Raw genomic sequence first — 25,451 nt, 5'->3', positions numbered from 1 at the left:
GCTGGGTGTTTACACTTTGCTCAGGTTGATGTTGGGGGCTTGTTTCAGTGATGTGCTGGGTGTTTACACTGCAGAGGAACCAAAGGGCTCACAGGGTACAGGAGGCAGCCTGAGCTCATCATCCTGTGGTTGTACAGGAGGAGCAGGGAGGGTTTGGATCAGCAATCCATTAATTCCCCCAGAAATCTCCATTTTCAAAATTCCTGTTCTGCACAGGTGATCCATACCCACGAGGTGTAAAGCTCCTGTTTGCTAATTTTAACCTTGAAATTTGTGGTAAATTCAGGGTGTGCCTTGTTACTTCTTTCTTTGTTTTTGTTTTTTAACTGAGATTTCTGTGTGACAGCCTGACTCAAACATCAGGAATCCTTAGCTGGTAAATAAAAAAAAAAAAAAACAACGCCAAAAGCAAGACCTTTATTAAAAATGTATCTCAAAATGAAAAATCTACTCACCAAAAAAGAAATGCTGTCTTTCAAGGACAGGCTGACTGATGCTGGGATTGAATCTCTGATCCCTAAAATTATGTTCTGTATCTCTATCTCTATCTAATTTAGATTAAACGACAAGAAGTCCTTAGGTAACAGCACTTAACAATTTTCTATTTCCTATGGTTTAAGGCCAAAAGGTGATTTATGTAAGAAATCAGCATTTGCCTCAGCAATGATGGTATTTTGAGAGACTGAAACAATTTCGCTGAGATAAAATATAATAGAGGAAATATCCATGTAATTCTCAACACAGCTGCACACTGATATTTTCAGAGAATTCAGTGTTAGTCCTGCTTCATGTATCTCATGAATTGGAACACTATTAACTGTATTTTATTATTTTTTAAATTATTTTTTCTCTAGCAAGGCTGAGTTTGTTCAGCACTTCCAGGAAAAACGTAGGACTCAATTTCCTTATTTTTATGGAGCCCTGAATGCTGAACAGTTTGGGCACCAGATGCTTGATTTGATTTTTTTTTTTCAATTAAGGTGTGCATGAGAATATATACACCTTCAAATATTATCAAATTTCTGCCTCAAGGAAACCAATCTTCTAACATTTCATTTGCTTTCTTTCAGGTGGATTTGGAGCCAGAAGGCAAAGTGTTTGTTGTCATAACTCTCACAGGAAACTTCACAGAAGGTAAGGGTTGTTTCCATTCGGAGCTGTGTCCCTGCCATTAGTTCCAGAGCAGTGCAGACATTTGGATTCTTCAGGGGCCCCATGCTGGGGTGTACCTGAGGTTTTCTGAGTGATGGGGGAAATCTGGAAGGGGCTGTTGGTGGCAGCTGGAGCTCTGTGTGCCCTCTGCTCTGATCCCAGACCTGGGGAGCTCGCTGGTTGTGTTCCGCTGGTTTATTTCCCTGAAGCTGGCCTTCAGACAGGTTGTTTTTGTCACTGGTGCTTTTCACCTGGCTGCCTCTCCAAGGGCAAGCTGAGGAGAAAGCAGAGCATGTTTAGAACATCTGGATGCTTTTTGTTCTGTAATTGTTCACATCTACTTCACGACCGTTTCTGTTTCCTGGGTTCACTTTGCACAGGAAGCTTGCAAGATTTTAGTGTGACAGCTGCCCCAAAAAAGTATCTGGGCAGACTTTTTTTTTGGTAACTACATTTTATAGTGTGATGGTTTTGATGTCCCTGTTGTTTATTGTGATACCAGTTATGAGTGTGCATGTGAGCTATGCTGCAGCGACCCAGGAAATCTTTGTGTTTGTAACCAGAGAACAGGAGAGTGCCAAGATGTGCTGGGAAGGCCTGGAGGAATTTCTTGCAGGGATGAAAAGGATGTTGAAATCGGCTTTAATTTCTTATGACAGAGCCAGGGATGGAAAGAGAAGAAACTGGAGTGCTTTTACTGACTTACATCCCGTTTGTATCCACATTGGCACAGTTTCCCAGTTTGTGCCATGCTTGGCCATTTAAAGCATGGTGGGCATGAGCATAAATGCAGTGTGTGTTTGACCTGTGCTGGTGGCTGAGCATGTTGCTAATAAGGTCTCAGAGATGAGAAATGCAGAACTCAGATGTTTGTACAGCTACTGCTTTCCAAGGGGAATGGGAAATGTTGGAAATAATTTACTTCTCTTTCCTCTGTTGTTCTTGAGGATGTGTAGACTTACAGAACAGGAACAGCAAAGGTGGCTCTTGGGTTTTTTCTTGTCTGGTTGTTCCCATGTATGGTCACATTTAGAGTTTCCAAAAAAAGTCTTAATCCATGGCAGGCCTGCTTGCAGATACTGACTTTTCCCAGTCCTTGGGTAAAAGAGGTATTCATGAAGAATCAGGGGCTTCCCTCTGATACATAGAGAAGTCTTGTTCATAATATCATATTTAATTCTGCTTTTGTCTCTTTTGCTGGAAGTGTGGAGGCTCTGAATGGTATTTGAAATTTTAAGGGTTTTTTGGAAAAAAAAGTCTGAGAATAATTCACGACTTGAAAGCTCAAAATCAGCTTGCCCCTCATTCCCCTGATCTGGAGGGCAGCCACTGCTCCTTATGACTTCTTATGCTGAGCTGGTTGTTTTGGTAATGGAAATAGCTAAATTCACAGGGTCTCAGGCACCATTGTCTACCTCCAGTAAAGCAGAAGTCCAAAAAGTGGGCAAAGAGAGGGAGGAAGTAGGGGGGATAAGAAGAAAAAATAGCAAAACACAAAAAACTCCCAACAAAACAATTGATACTGGGGTTTTAGGCCCACCTGGGACTGCCTTATTTTGTTTGTCCTATTTTGTTTGTCCTGTTTTGCTTACTCAAAACAGGCAGTCCTAGTGATGCTTGGACTTTACCTTTTAGGAGTGGTGGTTTTTTGGCTTGATTAAAAGTTCTCACCAAAACCTGAATTTGGTTCTGCTCACCTACAGCAGGGATGGGGGAGCAGGGTGTGGCTCCTGTGAGTCTGACAGAGGCATTTGAGACTGTCAGGATTTGAGGGCAGTACAGCAAACATGCAGCTGCAAAGGGATCAGTTCTGTGCAGGTTCCCGTGTGGCTCTTCCGTCCATCACTGCTACCCTGCTGTTCTGAGGCAGGGAGATCTGCCTGTTTGATGTGTTAAAAATACATGTAGTTTTTCAGCAAAAGAAAGGAACAGAGCAATAGGAAGTGAGGGAGACCTAGAGAAATTATACCTGCCTCTCTTTATTTTCTCTGCTTGGATATACTTGCTGTGCTAAGCTGTATTTGATTATATTAACTACCCTCATTCAGCTGACATTTCCTGTGTAAAGTACCCAGTGCAAAATTAAAATGAAAATCTCCTTACCTTGGGAGGAGATTACCTCTCACAGAAATCATAGAGTATCTGAGCTGGAAGGGACCCACAAGGGTCAGCCAAGTCCCACTCCTGAGCTCCCCAGGGTGACACATCCCTGGTGGCCCTGGCAGCCAGCTGGGGTGGAGGGAAGCACCCTCATCCCCAGGCATCTCCTCACTGACCCAGGAGCTGTTTCAGTCCAGGTGGTTTTATAGAGAAGGTGAGGACTGACTTCTGCCTGCCAGGCTTCAGGCATTGCTTAGGGATTGATTTCCTGCCTTTTCTCAAATTAATTTATTTACTCTTTTCTAGGTTTTCTTTATTTCACCCTTTTAGGGTTTTTGTTTTCAAGTCATCATTTTTTTTCCAAGTCGTACGATTCCTTTTGAAAACTCTTATTCTTTTTACTCCGGATATAAATATGATTTTTCCCCCCAGAAGGGTGTCTTTAGCATTTCTTAGCTCTCTCTCTGTCTCTGTGTCTCCTTGCTTCTGCTCTCTTACAAATAGTGGATTTGCCTTCCCTGAGGTGTGTTTTTGCAGTGGATGTGAGGCACGTTGTCAGCTGAGGAGCTGGAACAGGAGCAGGCTGTGCAATGTGAGGGACCCCACCAAGCTCTGCCCAGCCCTGGGGACTGCAGGAGCTGTGGTTTAACAGAGCCCAGAGAGCCCTGCTTCCCTCCCTCCCTGTGATCCATGTGTGTGCCAGGAACTCTGGGATAATCCACAAGATCTCAACTCTGGCAGGCCCTTTTTAAAGAGTGAAAATCTGCATTTTTGCTCTCTTACACACATCGGGCTCTTGAGGTGTCCCAGAGGGTGTTGCTCAGCTGGGGACATGAATTCAGACCTGCTCTCCAGTGCTTGTTGCTTTTCCCACTGAATGCTGGTTTCAGCTGTGAAAGAGCAAACCCTGAGTTAACTTTTGGGCAGGATATGTTTGATTTGAAATCAAAAGCCTTGCAGTGAGTGTGGTGAACCCCTGCTGTGGTTTGTGCCCCTGGGCCCCTGTGAGATGTTAGAAGAGATTCCCCAGAGCTGGTGATGGTGCTTGGGCCGGGCTCTTTGGCTGCAGCAGGGTCAGGCTGGACACGGAGAGGCCCCAGGTGTGTTCCTGGATGGATTGAACCTCTCCCCTGGCAGCACTGGAGTCCCAGAGCAGCCCAGTCCCCTCACAGCTTTGCCTGCAAGGTGCCCTCAGTTTGCCACCTCTCTTTCTGTTTGCCCTATTTAATTCTGAGCAAAGCTAATTAAATTAATACAAATGAAGTATTTGACTGAATTAATTAATGAAGCAAGCCCTGTAGAAAACAGTGTTTCTATTTTAGTGCTTTGAACTCTTGAAATTTGCCTTTTTTTTTCCCTGTTGTCACTCAAAGTGATAATTTTGGCTTGAAATTCAGTTTTAATTTCATCATTCTAAAATAAGTAATGGTTGTTTCTTTTCTCTCAGTGTCAGTAAAGACAATGACAAATTTGAGTTCTGGGCAAGAAATAGAAAGACAAGAATATTGAAAAGCCAAGTGAGTCTGTAGAGTGGATATAGCACCTGTTACTAAATATTTCATGTTGGTAGGGTTTGCAGCAGCAAGGAACCATAGAATCATATTGGAAGGGACCTTTAGGATCATCTGGTTCCATCCCCCCAAGGGGGAAGCTGAACCTGCTTGCCTGCAGGTAACCTAAGAAGCAGGTTCAGGAAGCCCAAACCTGTTTCTGGACCAGGAAATGCTTCTTTGTTTTGCAGCTGGCACATTCAAATGATTTGTCCTCAAACACAGAGACTCCTGGTCTTTTGCTGTCATTTTTCTAAGAATACATTTTTCTAACACAAAGTTTTTTTTAAAGAAATAATGTTTTCTCTGCCAGGTACCACTAAAGATCTGCAGCCCTAAAGTGTCAATTGGAACCTAAATATTGTGTTAACAAGATCCTTGCTCTGCACTACAATGTAGCTCCTCAGCCCCATAAAATTTCTATTGATAGGTTTGTTATCAGGTTCTTGCACAATAGGGAGGAAAAAGAGTTTTACCAGTTCTCTGTAAACTGCAATAATGACTGCTTTCAGCCCATCTGTTATAGTTAAGGGAATAAATACTGGAAACTAGGAAGTAGGAATTAAGAAATGCCTTGTTCTCATACCCTGTGTTTTGGACCACTCTTTTCCTTTGGTTTACAGGTTTTAAAATTTGTAGTAGACACCACCTAGAAAAATTGCTGGTCCAAATATAGATCAGTGCAGAATAAGATAAATAAAGTTCTGCTGTCCTTGGTTCACAGTCTGAGGACATGGAAGCCTTTAATGTCTAGCCCAAAGTCTTGTGTGGCAGAGACCAGCAGGAAATATACATTTCTACACTCTTGTATTTTTTTCCCAGTGTCTACAAGTTTTTTCAGTGCTTTACACTTATCACACCTGTGTGCTGTAGGCAAGAGATTTCCAGATCCACTCCATGTTGGTTCAGCTCTGCATTTTCAGGTGGAGATAGGTCAGGACAGTGTTGAGTCCCATGGGGGAGAAAATCCACCCTGAGTAGGTTGAGCCCTGGCAGGGACCAGGGATGTAATTCACAAATGCTGTGCATCTCTGTGGGGCAGGCAGGAGAACTTCAGTGGATCCCCAGCCTTGCTGAAAGATTTCAGGCAGGCTAAAAAATAACATGCCAGGTTAAAAAATAAAAGGTTTCCAGAAGCTGATCTTGAAGTCCTGAGCAGGTATTGGTCTCCTGGAGTCACACTCTGCACACCCCAACAGAGGTTTATCAGCCAAGCAGGAGGAGCAAGAGAAGCTCTGTCCTTATCATGAAGCCTCCATGAGTTCCTTTTTTTTTTGTATTTCAAAGTGAAACTTTCAAAATGTCCACTTTGCATTTCATGTGTAAATATTGCTGAGAGAACCTGAGAGAACTTACACCATGATATCTCACATATGCCTCTCTGCCTTAAAAAAAAAAAAAAGGGAACAAAACAAGGCAAGTTTTTTAAATTCTGAATTTTCACAGGGAAAAAAATATTTCAACAGGGAAGTAAACAAACAAAGCTGTTTATTCCTGGTAGCAGGAAGAACCAGACCCTGGGAAATGAAGTGATTTGCTTGGTGTTTATGGAGGGCCTGTAATGCAGAGGCAGGAGGAGAACAGCACACCAGACTGCCACATATCCACAGGACTACTTTTATTTCTCAGAAAATGATCCATGTGAGCCCCACAGCTATTGCAGTGTGTCAAAGGCCAGGAGGTTTTTGTCAGTAATTTGTGACTTGCCCAGATCTGCCAACTGTAGAGATAGCCAGGCACTGTAAAAATGCCACAAACAGCAATATCAGGGTTAACTTCCCTTCCTCAGTGGGCTGTGTTTTGTCTGGGCTCTGAAACCTAGAGATAAATATGCAAGCTTGCAATCAGTGGGATTTCAGTGTTCCTGGCTGTAATGAGGAACAGAGGTTTCTCTGCTTTATTTTCCTGTGATTCCTGGAAGAGGTGATGGTAGTTCCCAGGAGAGATGAAGCCTCCTTGGCCTTGGAGGACAGGGCTGTGCTGGAGCTGGTGTTTGTGCTGCTGGGAGTGGGGATGGGGGTGTGTAGGATGGAAGGAGACAAACATGAAGCTGTAGGAGGTAAGTGCTGGGATCCAGGGATGATGGCACACCCTGATGCTGCTTCATGGCCATCCCTCTCTGGACCCAGTGTGGTTGAAGGCACCTGGATGATATCCTGGACTGGGATGAAGGGGATACCCTGACAGCAGCACACCTCAGGCTGCACCTGGATTTCTCTAGACCACAGTTGGTGAACTTCCTGACTGATGGAATAGGTAAATGGCTGTCCAGAAGCCTCAGTGCTTTACCAGGGGTCACTCTGTAAATCTGTGCCAGAAACTACAGGGAAAAAATACCAGCAAAGCCATGCTGTTCATTTATCCATCCATCCATCCATCCATCCATCCATCCATCCATCCATCCATCCATCCATCCATCCATCTCTCGCTCTATATATATATACACATATACATACTTATATATATATATATATAAAACTTCAGTTCCACCAACTATCAAATTAGGCTGTATGCAATTTAATATCTGAGTCTCTCAATTCTGGCTGCTGGAGGAGACTCCTGATTTAGGTGGTAGCACCCCAGCCAAGGGTTTTCCTTGTGCCTGGGTGCCTGGCAGCCCAGCCTGTCCAGCATGCAGAAGTCCTTGTCCCCTGAAGGTAACAAATGCTGTTTTGCTGCAGTTTAATTACCTCAGTTTACCTGGGAGGAGCTCAGGCATGGTGAGTGCTCCTGGGGAGACCCAAGGGTCCCTTTGGCTCCACAGACATGAGGAGAATGAGCAGCATCAGTCCTGCTGCTTGGTGAGGGGGTTGTGCAGTTCAGTCCTGCACATCCCTGGAGGGGGACATGTCCCAAAAAACCAAGGGCAGAACTGGTGTTGGTGAGCTGGCATGGAGCTGCAGCAATCAGAGCTCATCTTCCAGTGGTGCTTTAGGAGGTGAATACTCACACTTGCAATTTATACACCTCTGTTTTAGGTTGTTCCAGACCATGCCCAGCAGAAAATAATGAGTTTCCTGCTCTTCAGTGCCAGCTGTTTTTGTTTCCTGGAGTGCTTCAGCAGCAATGATTCTGTTTGTTTTCCAGAATGAAAAGCTGAATCAAAACAGAGCTTTGAGCAAAGAGATCCTGACGTTGTTTGGCCAGGGTGACCTCAAGCTTGGCAGAAGCAAGAGAGGGAGGGATGAAAGCTTCTGCTGTCCCTGTCTGCTGTCTTTGGGGAATATTTACTCATTTGTGATGTGGGATAAACTGCATGCCATCAGCATGGCTCGGAGTGCTATGGACACCACCTGCACTGAGCCACCTCAGTGGCTGCTGATCCTGGCACTGCCAGCACTGCTGGGGGTTGCAGGTGAGGGAATGAGGCAGTTTTATAATTGAGGGTAAATCTGTCTGTCTGAAAAGGATGCTCTTGGGTTTCCCTGGGGCTGCCTTGAGTGAGGCCAGCTCTGCCCCAGCTGTCTGGAGTGGGAAATTGGAGCAGGGCTGTGGTTGGGTTTTGGGCCAGAATTCCCCTGACTGAGCTCAGCCCTGCCCTGGGTGCTGCAGGGAGGCAGGAGGAGGAGCCCCAGCAGTGATGCAGAGGAGGGAGGGAGGAAGGCAGGAGGTCTGGCTGGGCAGGTGGCCTGCTCTCCTTGCCCCAGCTGCTGAGACAAGGGACAGGGGCAGTGAATGGTGGAAACACTGGGGAAAGTTGCTTGGAGAAGAAATAGAGCCATAAGGGTCTGGAAGAAGGTCAGAGATAAAGAATATAAGGAGAGAGAAGGAAGTGGGAGATTGGTCTGGGGGGTGCTGATGGATGGGTATGGGCAGGAGTAGTCAGGAAGAAGCAGCTTTAAGAAGCCCAAAAGGCTGAAGGAGGTGGGAGGAGGAGAGAATATGGACAGAGGGGATTGTAGAGGAGCTGCAGGGGACAGGGAAATGCTGCAGCAGCAGTGCAGCTGTGACCATCAAAGCCAGCTTCTTGCTATAGCCTGGAACTATTTTTAATCCCAGAATCTCGGCTCTTTTCTGCCGTCTAGCTGCCAGACTTGTTGAGCATGTGTGTCTGTCACCAGCACTGATCCCTCACTAAAGCAGAGTCCTTTCCTGGCAAGTGTGTTCTCCTGTCAGTGCTCTCCTCTCTCCCTGGAGCTGTGTGCTCAAACCACAGCCTTGCTGCTGAGCCAGGACCAAGGAGACTGCTGCAGTTCCAGCAAAGGAACTTGCTTCCAATAATAACTTTCTTTGTTTATAAAATGTAGGAAATTGCCTTAGAGCCAGAAACCTTTTCATTTGAAGGATATCACTAGAAAATAAAACTCTCAAAAGTCAGGCAATGCTGAATTTTTGTGTCTAAAATGTGTCCTTCCTGTATGTTCACAGTACAAACTTGCAGATGGCATTTGCAAGTCAGCAAGGATAGGGGCAGAAAAATGTTTATTGTCCAGCTTGCCCAGCTCAGAGTTCTTAGGTGTTCAGTGAGGAATTTTTACTGAGTGATGGCCTCAGTTTAGTCCTACTCCTGTTTTTATTTGCATTGACTCTGGTTCTGTATTTCGCTTGTGAATAGGAGGCAAAGTGGGAAAAACAAACCTTTCAAGGGAAGGGTCCAGTTGCATCCAAAAGGGCTGATGACAGCTTGAGCATGAAGGCCATGGCAGAGGAATCCCTGTGTCCCATGACGTGGCTGGAAAATGGCTGTGTGGGAAGGCAGGATGCTGTGTGGGGGGAGAACTGCTTAAACCTGTGTGAGGGCTGTTGTGACCATCAAACCATGGGCTGGCTTTCATCTCCTGTCATTTGAACCTAAACAAATTCCCTCCTGAAGTGCTCCTTCCCCACTGAGGGACTGGGAAAACAGATGAAGAGAGGTGCAGGTTTTAGGTGTCTCTCAAAAGCTGTTGGGGAAAGTGACTTTCTTCCTGCTCACCCACCTCTGCTTGTTTGTTAATTGAGAGGAGTGAGAGCCTGTGGGGAGGCAGGGTATGAATTCACTGCTGTTCTTACACCTGCTGGAAAGGGGCACCTCTTTGGGAGAATGAGATTGATGGTGTCACATCATGGAACTGCTGGCACCAGACTGCCCAAGCAGCCTCATGGTGAGTCACCTTCCCTGGAAGTGTTCAGGAAACAGCTGGACATGGCACTCAGAGCCGTGGTTTTGTTGACAATGTGATGTTTGGTCAAAGGTTGGACTCGATGATCTTGGAGGTCTTTTCCAATCTTTATGATTCTGTGAGCCTGAGCTGAGGCAAGCAGCACCCTCTCCATGTGGCAGCCAGCATTTTTAAAGCTGTATTTGTTTGGATTTGGGACATCTGCTTTTGAAATCCCAGAGACATATTTCAGAAGTGGGGAAATATGTATTGCAGGGTGAAAATCATGTTTGGGAGGAGATAAGGAAGGGGAGAGAATCAGGTCTGGCTGTGTTAGCTGCTGGGAAGCTGTTGGGGCCAACTGCATTAATTTCCTGAAGGCCTTGGGAAATCCCTCTGGGAAATCCCAGTAATCCCCTGGCACTGGGAGGGGCAGAGCACTCATGGTCCCTGCCATCTGCAGAAGTTTCAGGGTGGATTGTGCCATCCCCAGCCTGAGCACTGAGCATTTCCTTGCTGCATTGCCAGGGAAATTGGGGGTGTGTTGATGAGAAGAGGTGCTGCTTCTTGGCAGAGCTCTTCCCAATAAGCTGGGAATACAAGAGGCTGAATTTGTTTTTCTTGACAGATGCTTTGCTGTGGCAGTGTCTTACTCAGCCCATGGTGTGTGGGAGAGCAGCATGGTAAACAACCTGCTTTTTAAGGCTGTGGAAATTAGAGGCCTCATTGGCAAGCTGCCACATGGAAATCTCCAAAGTTCCTGTGTCAGCTGTGGGATCTGAGCTCAGCTGGTTGCTGGACCACTTGGGCTCCTCAGCTGTGGGGTGAGCAGTCCACCAGGAGAATCCAGGTGTAGCAGGGTGGTGATTCAGGGGTTGATCATCCTGCCCAGCCAGCCCAGGGCCAGTGCAGCTCCAGGGGAGAAGCTGAGGCCTCTCATGACAGCACTCAGAGGCCCCAGTGGCAGAAGAAGGGGAATGTTTAACTTGTCCTGTTGAATTAGCTTTCCCAGGTACTTTTCTCCTGACTAGATTCCAATTGTGCTTTGGGATCCAGTTTGCTTTCTCGTGGAGAAAAGTGCAGTGCCCTTGGTGAGGAAGGTTTGAGATTTCACCCTAGAGATGGCTGCTTGTTGGGTAACATGTTACTTATTTGTGGAGATGCTGCAAAACTTTGGGACCCTCTGGACACAAGCTGCTTCATATTCCCATCTCAACTGGCTTTCTGTTCATCCTGGTTGCTTTGTGTTTTTTGTCTTTGTGTTCCAAAAAGAGTGTTTTCCCGCTCCTCCTTCTTTTGAGGTTGATTTTAAACCCGTGTCTCTAGCAAACTACACTGCCTGGACATAAAAATGTGAGTTTTCAGCAGATTTAGTTGATTGTCAGACATTGTGTGAACATCTTTATTTCAATACCAAAACATCCAGCTTCTGAAGCTGCCCCAAAAGGGGGATCTCCCCAGAGCATCCACTTTAAAAACAGCTTTAAAGTGCACTTGGTTAAAAATAGGTTTGACTTGGCTCTGGTGCTTCCCTGTGTGGGCAGGGCCTCCCAGGAGGGAGTTGTGATCCCTGCTGTGGAATCACCCACAGCCTGTGAGCTGCTGGTGCCTGTGGCAGCAGGAGCAGGGGGGTTCAGGGTCTCCCTGCCACCAATTCTGCTTTTCTGGAGGATTTTGCACAAGTGATGGGAGCTCTAACTTCTAAATGCTGTCACTCTGTTCCTGCTACTTCTGCAGCCAGCGTGGTTTGAGCTCTTCTAAATTTATCAGAGGGTTTCTGGCACATGAATTAATCATGGCAAAGATCAAAGTTGCTCTGTTAGTTTTTTCCTAGTTTTAATGAATAATGTATTAAAATGTTTTCCTTCCCTAGTAAATCTCATCTCAACGTTTTTCTCTGGAGTTTAGTAAGTGGGAAGAACCAACAGGAGGTTTTACAAAGGAAATTTGCTTGCCTAAACCCAAGGAAAGAGTAATGATTGTAATTGTGAGGGGAGGAGGGAGAGGAATCAGTTTAAGGCTCTAATGAGCCATGCAGTGAGAAGTGTTTTGGGTTTTATTGGGTTTTTTTTTGCCTGTTCTTATGCAGGTCAGTGTGACAGGAGTGGGTTATGGAACAGTTGGAATGCAGGCAGGTCTGAGATGGCAGGGAAGGGGCTCCCTTGTGAGGAGGGAACAGGGGGGCTGGGGTGACTTTTAGATTCTGCTTCTGCTTCAGCCAGAGGGAAGCACCTGTCTGGGATACAACCAGACTAATTTATTTTGCTTTTTGAAACTGTGTCTTGCTGGGTAAGGGACAGATACAAGGTGGCATTCTGGTCTCAGTGCCAGTCTGGGGCTCTGACTGCCTCTGTTCAGTGCTCAGGTTCCTCTTGTCTCCCTCAAATCCCTCTTCTGAATTCTAAATAAAATCCTTTTCTCCTGGAGTCTCCTCTCTATGCAAGCTGAGATGGTTGTTTGCCATCATTGCCCAAGCCTGGTTTCTCTGGCAAACAAATACATCCTGAGGTTTTGTAAATGAATGCAAAAACTTGCAGAGATGGAATGGTAAGGTTACTCACTATAGAAATGAGTGGAAAGGCTTTTCCATTGACAATTTTCAGCCTTGTGCAACATACTGTGGTGCCTTGCTTCCAAGCTGTCAACATCTGCAAGCAAATGTCTAAAACCAACTTTTCTTAGAGGAAAAAAAACCTTTTCCAAGAAAACTTATGTAATAGCAAATGTGGAAAAGCTGCTCTGTGCATGTCTGAAAGCCTGTGTGGCAGTTGGGATTAAAACTTTATGCAAAATAACATGTATGGTGTTCATAACTGGTTGGGAGACTTGAAGAGGCAGAAAAACGCTTGTTTTAGAGGTTCTCGAGCTGCCTTCTTCCTGCTCTCATCTTCTCACAGAAGGTATGCAAACAGATTAAAAGCAGCTATTCCTGCCTCAGCCCCAGCTCTGGGCTGCACCCTTGGCTTTGCAGTCATCTCCTCTCCTGAGGATGCTCCCAGCAGCCACACACTGGGAGAGCTGCAGGGCTGTCCTGCTCTCCCTGTGCTGCCACAGCCAAGTCCAAGAGGCTGAAGAAAACTGAGCCCCCCAAAAGTTTCTCTTCTGTCGTAGCTACTGGTACCACCAGAGCTTTGGCATCCTCGTGTAATTCTAGAAATAAGCCTCTGGTGTGCTTTTTGGCATGCTCACCAATATTGTGTGAACCTCACTGATCCTGTTCTCACTGCTGCCACACTGAAACATCATCCTTCAGTCCTCAAATGCTGTTATCACTGAGAGCTGAGGCAAATTTATGTCCTGGATCTGGCAAGAAAACAAGGAAGATGGATCTGCCCTGCTTCAGCACTTGGACAAGAAACAGAGGTCCTGCCTCCAGTGCACAGTTCTGTGTGATTTGATGCAGGGATGATTGCATGTTTGCATTTCCAAGACTGCTAATAGTGTTGTTTCTTACTCCTGAGTGGGGAAAACTATTTTTGGATGCATTGTTCCTTCTTTCAGACAATATTGACAGGTTGGCATCTCAAAAGATGAGCTGCCCTTAACATGGCTTTTCTGTGAAGTCCTGGAAGTCAGCAAAGTGCTGCCAGCCCTAGCTGGCTCTTTCTCTGATCTTCACACAAAACTTTATCCAGTTTCCGAGGGCAAAAGAGCAGCTGGATCAAACACAGGTCCCTATGTTTGATGTGCCACATGTTTGCTTTGCAAGGAGCCTCTCCTGGGGCTGGAACCAGAGTGCAGAGACTGGATTGTGCACAGAATGGTAAGAGCAGCAGAAGGATCCACTGCTGCTGGGAGAGAAACCCCATGTGGTCACCTCTTTGTGGAGGTGGCTGTTTTCCACCTGGCTGATTTGTGTATCCAACTTAACTTTTGAGGAGAACCGAAGAAAAGCTTTGTAATTAAAAAAAAAAAAAAAAAAAGCCTTTCACTCTGCAGCACTAATGTTAGGGAAACAGAATAGGATGTTTAAATCCTTTTCCCTTTTCAGGGTCAGGCTTCTTCAATTGTCTGTTTGTGTTTACAGCATTTTAATTAGCAAAGCTTCTTGTGGTTTTGACCATCCACAGGTTCATGGTGATAAAACTCCTGCTTAAAAGATGCAAAACCTTAGTAAGGGATTTTTGTCATAACTTGCATGTTTTCCAGCCAGAAAAATAAACACATTGGTTTAGCCTCAGTTTATATTCAGTAGATGTGAGGAAGCCCACGGTTAGGTAAATATTGAGAGAACACCTACATACTGATGGCTGGAGGGTGTAGGGGGGTGAATTAATTTCCTTGATCTGATTTATGTATTCTTTTCCTAAAACGCCCACTACTACTCACTGGTAGGGCATGAGCTAGATGAGCATTTAGCATGAACTGGGATTGTTTTTCAGTGCTGGGGTGCTTGTAAGAAGCGAGCAATCTCTTCATCTCCTATCTTGATTTTTACACTCCAGTAAAATCAGTGGTTGGTCTTTGCTCTGTGCTTGTGTGTGACTCTGTGCAAGGGGAGCTTGCCTGCAGTGTTCCTAGGGGAGGAAAACGTGAATACTGCTTCTGGTACTGATAAAAAAAGGCTTAATTAAGTTTTTGCCTATTAACATTGTTGATTTAAGGCTTTCACATTATTTTTTAAAATATCTGTATTTCTTCCAAATTAAAATGCCATGGTGTGTATGGGAGGGTAGCACTAGGAGCTGTCATGTGTGAGGAGGTACCTGGCTGACCTTTGCTGTGCTGCTGTTACAGCAGTGGTGGTAGCACTGCAGTGAGATTTACTTCCAGCAGATGAGACCTTGAGTCAAACATTTCTAAACACACCACTTCATCCTGCAGCCCTTCCTCTTGTTTTCCTGCTGTAGTTATATTATACCCCACTGTAAGGATTTGCCTGACATAACCCCCTGGAATAGAAACTGGGCAGGGGGAAAGGAGGGATCTCTGCCCAGGAAGCTCAGGGGGCAGGTGGGGTGGGGATGGAGGCTGCTGGTGCTTGCCTTTGTCCTCAGATGACTTGGTGGGTTATTTATTCTCCTCTCCCGCTGCATGTATAATTTCCACTGCCATAAACACATGTTTAGTGTGAGTGCAGAGGAGGAAAGGGGAAGAGGCTTTTTAGTGTTGAACTTTGTAGTTAAGGTTTGCAGATAGGCAGGCACAGTGGATACCCCATAGTTACAGATGTCCCAGTTGAACCACAGATGTGGAACCTCCCTTCACTGAGCAATTACTTGTCTGCTTTTATAGCAGTATTTGGACATTTGAACTGTTCATGGTGGTTGTTGCTTTACCAGAGGTTAGAGGCTTTTAAAAGTCTGGGTTTTTTTAATTGTCTAGAATGGCTTTGTTTTGTAAAACAATCTCTGTGTCCAGAAGGAAAATATGTATCCTATAGGAAACTGGCCAGAATGCAAAACATGAGCTGGGAAAACATCTCTGTGTAGGGGGATACAGTATGGGTGAATGAAGGTGGTACAGAATGTAATATTATCCCCCAACGAGTTACAGCTGGACCAATTGCTAAAGATTAGGAGCAGGCCTGATGGTAACAGGCCACACCTGTAGCCAATAAGGACAGCGGTATAAAGGAGTGGATTGGTGGGATCTGGAGTCAGATGGCTGCTGCAAGGACCAGGAACAGTCAGTGCTTAGAGGAGATGCCTACGAGAAACATCGAGGAGGTATGAAACTCTGGTGATATGGAACCCTTGCACCATAATGATAATAGAACTCTTGATATATAAGACAACATCTCTATATCCTCTGACACCAAAGGTGGGAGGCATGAGGGGCTCCGTGTCACAGAATCATAAACTGGTTTGAGTTGGAAGAGACCTTAAAGATCACCTCATTCCAACCCTCTTCTATGGGCAGGGACACTTTGCACTAGAGCAGGTTGCTGCAAACCCCATCCAGCCTGGCCTGGAGCACTGCCAGGGATGGGGCAGCCACAGCTTCTCTGGGCAACCTGTGCCAGGGCATCACCACACTCACAGGGAAGAATTTCTTCTTAATAACTCATCTAAATCTATTCTCTTTCAGTTTGGATCTGTTCCCCCTTGTCTAGCACTATGTACCCTTGCAAACACTCTCTTCAGATTCCTGGTGGGCTCCCTTCAGGTACTGAGAGGCTGCATTAAGGTCATCCCAGAGCCTCCTCTTCTCCAGGCTGAGCAATCCAAATTCTCTCAGCCTTTCCATTAGCAGGCTCCAGTGCTGTATTGATGGATGATTTCTGCCCACAGCCTCTCACCCAGTGGCACTGGGACCTGCTGAACAGATGTGCTGGTGTGAGCTGAGGAACTGCCATCCTGCTGGTTGGGAGGAAGGAGGTTTTGGTAGCCATATGTTTCACCATTTCAAAATCACTTGCAGCTTGTTGGAGGGATGAACTTGCCAGCTCCATGGTGTGGTATGTGGGATGCATGAGCACCCAAGCCCTGAGACAGAGGGGTTTATTCTGTGGGATGTGGTTGTATATGTAGATCCACTAAATCATGTGGCAGATGGTCTCCTGCAGCTACACCTGGGTTCAGGGTATGGCTGAGGTTGTGCTAGGCTCTCCCTCTCCTTTTCACTTGAGCCAGCAGCAGAAAATGGGAAGAAGAGTGCCCAAAAGAGTTGATGGCATGTGGAAAGTAATCCAGGCCTTCCTAAAGCCTGCTTAGTAATGCTCAGCTTTGTTATATTGTAAATTGAGGTGAACATAAGCATGGGTGTGAGGATCACCTGAAAGATGTGCAGTATCAGCAGAACATTAGCAGGGTCTGACAGCCAAGTAGTGGGAGAGAGTGTGAAATTTGAGGAGTGTTTTAAATATGAGTTAGCTTTTAGCAAAGAAAAAACCCCAACTTGTGGCATGTGCATTAATGGCAAGCAGGTCTGCAAGATGGAACTGTTGTGCTGTGGGGTTTGGGTGTCTGGAGAACGAGGGATGGAACCAGGTACAGCTCTAGGGAGAAGACTTCAGGCTGGCCCTGGATGTGGTCCACCAGTGCAGGCAGCATGGAGACTCCCTTTGTATCCCAGGAAAAAGCAAATGCCTGTAATTTTTTGGGCTTTGTGAACTGTTTCAAAATTGCAGTCTGTGTGAAGCTGGGCAAACCACAGGGATGCACAGCAGCGTCCCATGGGTGGCTTTGCAGGCTGTCATCAACTGTCTTCTATTCCTGGTGCCAAGGATTGGTTTCCTCTTGCCATGTGTGGTCTGTACTGCATGGGAGAGCTCCAGGGAGGTGATTACCCCGTGCTGCTTCTTGGTGGGAACCATAAAATACCCAGAAACTGTAGGAGCTAAATTGGGTACTCTTTTAAACCCTGCTAAACAGGGGCTTAAAGGGCATTAGCTGTTGGACTTCTAATGGAGCAGGCTGGTAACTGGATTGCTTCTTTAGGTGATTTACTCAGGTGCTCACCACCCACTCAAGCCCTGTGCTTCCCTTTCCATGCCTCAGAAGTTCTCCTCTGCATGCTGAACACCCATACAGGACACTTTGCCAGTTGAGGTGTTTGGCCCTGATCCAGGAAAAACAATTATGTGTTTGCCTAAACCTAGATCAAAGTGATGATCTCTTCAATTTGAAGTTGGGCACATTCTGTAATACTATAAGGATTTTTTTTTTTATTCTCACATGAAGTTGCAGGAGGCTCAGGCTCAGCAAAGCAGAGTCTCTTCATCTTTCTTTTAGAGAACCTCTTGGTTGACCTCTTGAGGTTCTTCTTGGGCTTGTTTCCTGTGGTAGATAACAAGGCAGCTGAACTTGTGCAATGATGGTTGAATGTTTGAGAGGAATATTAAACCTCCACAAATCAGATCTCACTTCTGGAGATCAAAATGACATCTCGTGTGTGGGAAAGAGGCAAATTATCTCCCAGCTGCAGAGTTCCTCCAGCTTGCTGTCATGTGTTTCTAGTTGCCCACTGACAGAGGCTGCTGAGCTAGATGGACCAATGTTCTGATCCAGTCTGGTAATTCCTGTGGTCCCCTGAGTCCTGTTGACCTCAGAGGGAATTCAACACATGTTTAAGCACTTCCCTACAAAGGCAGACACTTCTGAGCCAGTCTGTGCCCAGCTGCTTGGAGGTCTGCACTGGAGAAAGCAGGTTTCTGTTAAATGTGTGCATCAGCCTTACCACATCCTTTTTCTTGGTGTGTTGAAATGGGAAAATCCTAATTTGTAGCATGCACTTCCATTTAAAAAATAAATGCAAGCTGTCCTAAACCATGCTCTGTGTCACAGTGATGCCATTGGGTAGGAGGTTTCAATCAGTGCCTGTGGAAGGGACATGTGCACAAATGGCTGGGAGAGCTCAGCAGAAAACCCGTGGGCTTTATGGCTGGCTTTGCTTCCAAACCTGTAGCAAGAGTACCAAGAGGAATACATCCTGTGGCTCACAGCCCCTTGAAGTGGCTGGGCTCAGTACTGACAGGATGGTTTCCCTAATCTTGACTCCTACAAAGAGGACCAGGAAATATGCCTGTGATGTGGGATTCCTGCATTTCAGGCCTTGATCAGGTTGACAGCTTTTCCTCTATTTCCAGCACCCCCCTCTCCCCAGTGGTTAATCAGCAAAGCCAGTTGAAAGCAGGGAATTGCTCTGCCCCCTTTTTGTGGCAAGATAAGTGGGAGGGTGACAGCTGTGTTTGGGTCCTGCTGCTAATCCCCTGCTCTGGGAGTTCACAGACCTGTCCCTTCCTGTGGAATTATATCCATGCAGAGGGTTTGGCAGGAGCTGGCTTTGCTCTTGCATCCAGTCCACGCTCAAAACAAGAGTCCTGAACACAGAACATTGTTGTACAGTCACTTCTGGCAGGCTCTGGTCTGTTCTCCCCCGCAAAAATGCCCTTGTTTTCAGAGCCTTTGCAAATGAACTAACTTGAAAACTGCAAATTTCATTTCTTTCTTCTGAGGCAAGTGTGCCTCAGATGAAGCTTTGATCTGGGAAGCTCAGCTGAGTCTGCCCAGGTCTGTGTGAGGATCCCAGAGGCCAGCTGGCTGGGATATGCAGTTTGGACAGCTGCTCCCAAAATGGGAATGGCTGTCTTGGTCTAGAGCTCAGTTCATGCCCTTTGAGAGACACTTGTTTTGTGTAAATTGAGCTTTGCTAGGAAATTGTTATGTGGCTGAACTAAACTCAGTAAAAAGATTAGATTATGTTGATAGATAATTAAATTGTGATATTAGATTGTGCCAGAGGAGTTTGGACTGGACACGAGGAAGCATTTTTTTGATAAGAGGTGATTCAGACATGGAAAAAGGCTTTATAGACAGGTGGTGAGTGCCTGTCATATTTAAGAAGTGTTTGAGTAATGCTAATAAAATACATAAATTTTTGGTTCATTCTGATGTTGTCATACAGTTAGACTGGATTATTATTGTAAGTCCCTTTTAACTGAAATAGTCTACTCTGTTCTAAAATTAAATTACATTTTGGGACAATTCAGATCTGAATGCCAGCAGTTCCTAGATCCCTGCTTTCTAGAACTATGAAATGTTACCTAACCTTTGGAAAATGAATCCTTTAAAGGAAGCTGTGTGGCACATATCAAACAACTAGCCATCATTGAGAAAGTAGCCTGTTTTTTTTGGGTTTTTTTTTTTTTTTTACTAGCACAGGGAGTATTGGAAGTATGTAAAAATGCTGCAAATAGTGATAAAGAAATGTAGCATGAGAATTCCAAAGGTGGATGAACACTGATCTCAAAGAAAGACACTGCTTCCACTCAACAAGTGTGGTGGTGGTCAGTTGGTTATGTCTAGTCCTGTTTTCAGGAGTTATTGCCCAAAAAGCTGTGAGTTATGACAACTCATTAGCCTTGAGCTTCTGGAATTACATCTTGTGTGTTAATAGGTTACTGGCCTGCCTCAACATGGGAGAGGAGTGAGGGGAAAATAGGAAAAGGCACGTATTTCTAGATGAAAAATAAAATTTTGAGCTAAAAGGGACATTGCAATTAAGTTCTGTACCTGCTCCAGATGCCATCCTTGTTCTAGACCACAGTCCCCTGACTTCTAAACTAGGGATGTAATTGTGGCTTGTGAAAGCAGTTTATCATAGAATCATAGAATGGTTTGTGTTGGAAGGGACCTTTAATATAATCTAGTTCCAACCCTCTGCCATCATCCCACCTTCCACTAGACTATGTTTCTCCAAGCCCATCCAGCCTGGCCCGGAACATTTCCAGGGATGGAGCAGCCACAGCTCCTGTGGGCAACATCTGCCAGGGCCTCACCTCCCTCACAGTCATTAATTTCTTCAAAACATCCAATCTAAACCTGCTGTCTTTCAGTGTGAAGGCATTCCCCCTTGTCCTGTCACTCCATGGTCCTGTCAAAAGTCCCTCTCCAGCTCTCTTGTAGCCCCCTTCAGGCACTGGAAGGAGCTCTAAGGTCTCTCCAGAGCCATCTCTTCTCCAGGCTGAACAGTCCCAGCTCTTCCAGCCTGGATTCACAGCAGAGGGGCTCCAGCCCTGGCATCATCTCCATGGCCACCTCTGGGCCCACATCCTCCTTAGCTTGAGGGCCCAAACTGAATGCTCTAGCAAAACCAGAAGCAAGAAGTGTGTGTGATGCCCTCAATGTTTTGTTGTCCTCTTTTCTCCTCCTCCCCCTGCACAGGGACCCTGCAGAGGGACCGGATCTTCAAGAACCTGACTCGGAAGCGGCAGCGGGCGATGCGCAGGCGGGTGCACCAGGTCAACGGGCACAAGTTCATGGCCACCTACCTGAGACAGCCCACCTACTGCTCTCACTGCAGGGAGTTCATCTGGTAAGAGCAGCCCAAACACCCTGGCACAGGGCTGCCCAGTCCTTTGTGTTCTGGGGACAAGGCGCCCCCAGTCCTGAATGTCACTTAGGACTTTACCCAGGGCCTCTGATGTGATCCCTTTGGCCATCAGGTTTGGGAGGGTACATTAATGCTGCTGAGAGGCCAGAGGTGATGTCTATCTTAGATGCTGGAAACAAACTGGCTTTGTGTGGGAATGTGGCAGTGTCCGTCCCTTGTAACCACAGATTATTCCCCTCATTTCAAGGGAAAAAAAGTATGAAGCAACCTGAAGAAAGACCCAACTCACTGGAGTGGAGAGTTGAGATTGCACTGAGGAAAAAAGCCAGTTGCTTGAAAGTTTAGAGAAAATTCCTGAGAACAGAAAAGCCATCAGAGAGGTGTGAAGTGATGCACGTGGAGGAGTAGGCAGAGCAAGGAGAAAAACGTAGATATGCCTCAAAAGAACATGGAGTGGGAGAAATAATAACAGGGTGTGGGCTGCTGGGATCAGTGTAATATGTGTGGTGTGTGTTGTAATGAAGTGAGGTATCTGAGAAATGAGAGTGAGGGGGAATATGAGGAATACAGGCATGTTGCCAGCCTGCCCTGTGAGCCATGCCTGTGCAGTGCTTTCCTGTGCTCTCACACCCCTGTGCTGAATTGCACCACTGTTGCTGGGCAGCTCTGCCATGGGATCTGATAATTTGGGATCCTCCTGCATTTCTGGGGCTCTGCCCTCTGTAAACAATCTGCAAGATGACCATCCTTCCCATTGAATTGTGTCCATCTTTTCTCTTGGCCAGGGGCGTGTTTGGGAAGCAGGGATACCAGTGCCAAGGTAAGGTGCTCTGCTCCTGCGTGGTGTATGTGTGGGATGTGCTGCTTTGGGAGTGCTTTCCCATGCTGCTGTGAGCTGCTCTGGAGTCTCTCTCTCTCCTCTTCCTCCCCAGGCAGCCAGACCTGTGCTTTTGAGCCCCTGTCTGTTTGCCACTGACATTCCTGCAAACACCTGCTTGTCTGGTTGCTGTTCCATCCTGTGCAGGACCACTCAGTTGCTACATGCAACACCCAGCTGGGCTTGAGGCACCCAGGGTCCCTTCAGGACAGTGCCCAGCTGGTATTGGGACACGAAGTACTCTTCTGGAATGGCCACCCTCCTTTCTCTCCCTTCAACAAATTAAAATTTGGGAGTTTGCACTTTGTGGGCTGGCAGGGCACTTCTGCCTGAATGCATGGTTTGGTTCACTGGGTGTGGAGATGTGTGTGGTGCTTGTTTGCATTTAATTATTGTTCTGCCTTTCCCTTTATTTTGCCTTTCCCTTTTTCCCAGGACTGCCTGCTTCATGGGCATTCAGTATAGCCTAACACACTCTGTTCCTGGCCAGTATAATAGGGCACTGGTGTCCTGTGAAAGGAATGTATGTAAATGTAAACAAAATGGATATTGCTGTGTGAAATAATCTTCACTGGATTATTATAATATATATTATTATTAATTATTTCAACAGCATTTTTAAAATATTTTAGAAGCTACAAAGTTGTTTCTGTGTCCGTCACCCATATTTTATATAGGCAACTGTTTTCTAGACTGTGTGAATAATCCAGTGCAGAATTTTTGTTGCAGTGGGTTGAAGATACATCTCCAGATCTGTTGTAAATTCCAAGCCACCAATTATTTTTCACATCTGTACTGTGTGCTGATGATGCAGCTGAGCCTTAAGGAGCCCAGCTGGTGGATTGATGTGTTCTGAGTCTTCCAAGGGCTCTTTTCAGTGTTCCTCTTTTATTTCAGTGTGCACCTGTGTTGTACACAAGCGCTGCCATCACCTCATTGTCACAGCTTGCACTTGCCAAAACAATGCCAGCAAGAACGATGTCAAGGTAAAGTCCTGTTGGTTATTTTGGGTCATCACACTTTGTCTGGGTTGCTGGGGTTGGCCTATAAGAGAATTTACTTTATGTTATCTTTATTCATGGGTTTAAAAGTGGGAAAGAGTGACAGGGACCTGCTTAAAAACCATGCAATGTCATCCTGTTGTTCTGTCAATGCCATTAACTGCTTGGACTAGCACATGGTTTAAGAAGTCAGGATATCTTCACTGGAAGACATCAATAAGTAGCAAATACAGTGTTTTCCTTGTAATTTTCTTGCATGGTTAACTGTGGTGCAGTCAAAATCTGGTGTCCAGTTCTTAATGTGGATTTCTCTGGCCAACCACTGGTCTTTGTTTTGCCTCTTTTTTCTTTTCTGATTGCCTGAAGGGCTCATTTAGTTGTTGCTCCACACCTTTGCTCTGTGAAATCCATAATAATAAAGAACCCTTGCATAACTTGTGTTTCTGAAGGTTTTCCTTCTTGCTGGTTTTGGCTGTGTTGGATGGGAGTAACATCCCCACCTAACACTGCCCTGTGCATCACGTGTCTCATTTCTGCAACTGGAAATGGTTCAAGAACTGAGGAAAAATCAAATCAAATCTGTTTATTCACGAGGCAGCTCTGTGTTTTGTGCCATGCAATTGCCTTTGTTATTTCTTGCCTCTAAACTGCTGAGCTGAACTCCTTAAAATGACCCCTTGACAAGCCAGATGAAAATGAGTTAAGAAGCCTAAGGGTAGAGTGCAAGTTAAATAGTGAATGTCCTCACCCCTCTCTTGGGATTATGAAGGTTTTATGACACATTTAAACTACTTTAAAAGAAGCCAGAAGTGGGGAGGCACCACTCACCTTGAACTTCTTGTTCCAGTCACACCCCTGACTTTTCTTTAATAGAGTTGTGGGCTCCGCCTCAGCTTTCCAGGATCTGCATGTTGAGAAACAAAGTCAAAAGTGATGAATATGCTAAATGTGGACTGCTTTCTTCAGCCATTGAAACATTTTTTTAAAAGGTGCCCTTGAGATCTGAATGATTCATAATTGGAAAAGAACAGGGTTAAAAAGGGGATTGAGTGCAAGTGATAATGTGAAATGTGTGCCTGAAAGGCTGTTAGTTACAAGGAGGGCAAAAAGGGGAATGAGAATTTTAGGAGGAGCTGTGAAAGCAGTTCTGTATTAAAATTAATAAAATCAACAGTTTGACCTAAAGTTACATGTTTTTGCATATAGTATGCAAGTCAATAATTTTGAAACTGTGTGATTAAAAAAATGCTGTAACTCACACTGCAGTGGGATTGGTTTGTTTTGAGGTATTACAATTCTAGCTTGTCTTTAGGAATTTAGAATTGGCTAGGGAGCCCTTATTTAAAATCTGCTTTGCCAGGTAGTCTGGCCTGGCCAGCAAGGAAGGCAGGGCTGGCTCACAGCAGGTGGGGCTGTTAATTCAGTATTCACTTGCTGTAAACCTCAGTGAGGTGATGGACTGGGACATTTTCTGACTGAAATTATTTTCTTAGATTTGCACTCAAATGCCTATATTGAAATGCACACCATCTTATAAATATGTGTTTGAATTTTAAACCTGTTCTTTCCTTTTGGTGCTGCAGGTGGCTGAACAGAGGTTTGGGATCAACATTCCTCATAAGTTTGGCATCCATAACTACAAAGTCCCAACGTTCTGTGACCACTGTGGCTCCTTGCTCTGGGGGATCCTGCGACAGGGTCTGCAGTGTAAAAGTAAGCAGCTTCTCTCTGTTGCCTCTTCACAAAATACATTTATTTTTAGACTCCTGATGCACTGTGTGGGCTTGGTTTGTGCAACCTTCAGGAGAAAGCTGAGTGATGAATATTTATCTTTGTAAAAGTTAGAAAAAAGGTTGATCTCCTTTTTCATCTCTGCCTGCCAGAAGGACTCTGCTTTGCACTTTGTTTCACTTGCATTGTTAAAAGTATTCTGCTTCCTGCATTCCTATTTTCCCTTTACCTGAGGGTTTTTCCTCAGCTAATGAGACAAGGCAGTGAAAAGGCATCTGAGGGGAAAAAAAGGTCATTGCTTTAGGCTGACTACCCTGCCTATTAATTGATGACTGAGCATGTTCTGGTGTTAAGTTTTTGTTTCGGTGATCCAGACTGTAAAATCTTTGCCTTCATCTCCCACAAGAGGGTGTGTGTGTGTCCATGAGTTAGAGCAAGAATGTTTTTTGTTTCCCACTGAACACTGCCTTTAAAATTAGATGCAGGAAAATGCAGGGGATGTTTGTTGCAAATTCTGTGGCATTATAAATATTAATTGTACGTACAGACATAGCTGCAACGGTAGTTATGCACCTCAAAAATATGTGCTTATGAAAAGCTGTAGGCAATAATGGCATCCTGCTTGGAGAGTTTGGGGTCTGTTCCTGGTTTTCAAGAGTTTATTCTCTTGTAAGAGTCCTAATTTTGCTTCTATTTAGATCAGTGGCAAAAATCCCTCTAGTGAATCTGGAAGGGTAGGCCCAGATGGGTGTATTTCCTGAAGCAGAATTAGTAAATTGCTTCTCAGCAGCAAACCCCTCCAAGTTATTTTAATTGTTCCTTTGCTCTTACTTTCCATTGCCCCTGTCAGTCTGTAAAATGAACGTCCACATCCGATGCCAAGCAAACGTTGCTCCAAACTGTGGGGTGAACTCAGCAGAGCTTGCCAAAACCTTGGCCTGCATGGGTCTGCAGCCAGGAAGCATTTCCCCAAATTCAGTGAGTATTTCTTTTTTTCCTTCTCTATTTAAAGCATTTGGAACTGAATCTTTTATGGGTGTAGGAGGGGGCAGAGGCTTTCCATAGGACAGGTAATGCTGGGTGGGGGGCTGCAGGAGTAGATCTGTGGCTTGTTGCAAAGCCCTCACCTGGAAAATGGATATCTGACATCCAGGTTTTATTCTGTAGGTGTTGCTTTCCAATG

The 25,451-nt window shown here is 45.4% G+C and overlaps 1 protein-coding gene across 1 annotated transcript in view; it reads left to right on the top strand.

Annotated features, from left to right (window-relative positions):
- Positions 1-25,451, top strand: part of PRKCH (protein kinase C eta) — a 114,293-nt gene that overhangs the window by 26,223 nt on the left and 62,619 nt on the right. The window contains exons 2-7 of the mRNA XM_058806332.1: positions 1,071-1,134; positions 20,491-20,641; positions 21,445-21,479; positions 22,434-22,522; positions 24,121-24,250; positions 25,119-25,246. Coding sequence (XP_058662315.1) covers positions 1,071-1,134; positions 20,491-20,641; positions 21,445-21,479; positions 22,434-22,522; positions 24,121-24,250; positions 25,119-25,246 — 597 coding nt within the window. The remainder of the gene's footprint in view (positions 1-1,070; positions 1,135-20,490; positions 20,642-21,444; positions 21,480-22,433; positions 22,523-24,120; positions 24,251-25,118; positions 25,247-25,451) is intronic.

This window comes from Ammospiza caudacuta, chromosome 6 (genome assembly GCF_027887145.1).
Source record: "Ammospiza caudacuta isolate bAmmCau1 chromosome 6, bAmmCau1.pri, whole genome shotgun sequence".
NCBI classification, from domain to species: domain Eukaryota; kingdom Metazoa; phylum Chordata; class Aves; order Passeriformes; family Passerellidae; genus Ammospiza; species Ammospiza caudacuta.
This window is presented reverse-complemented; position numbering and strand designations above follow the sequence as displayed.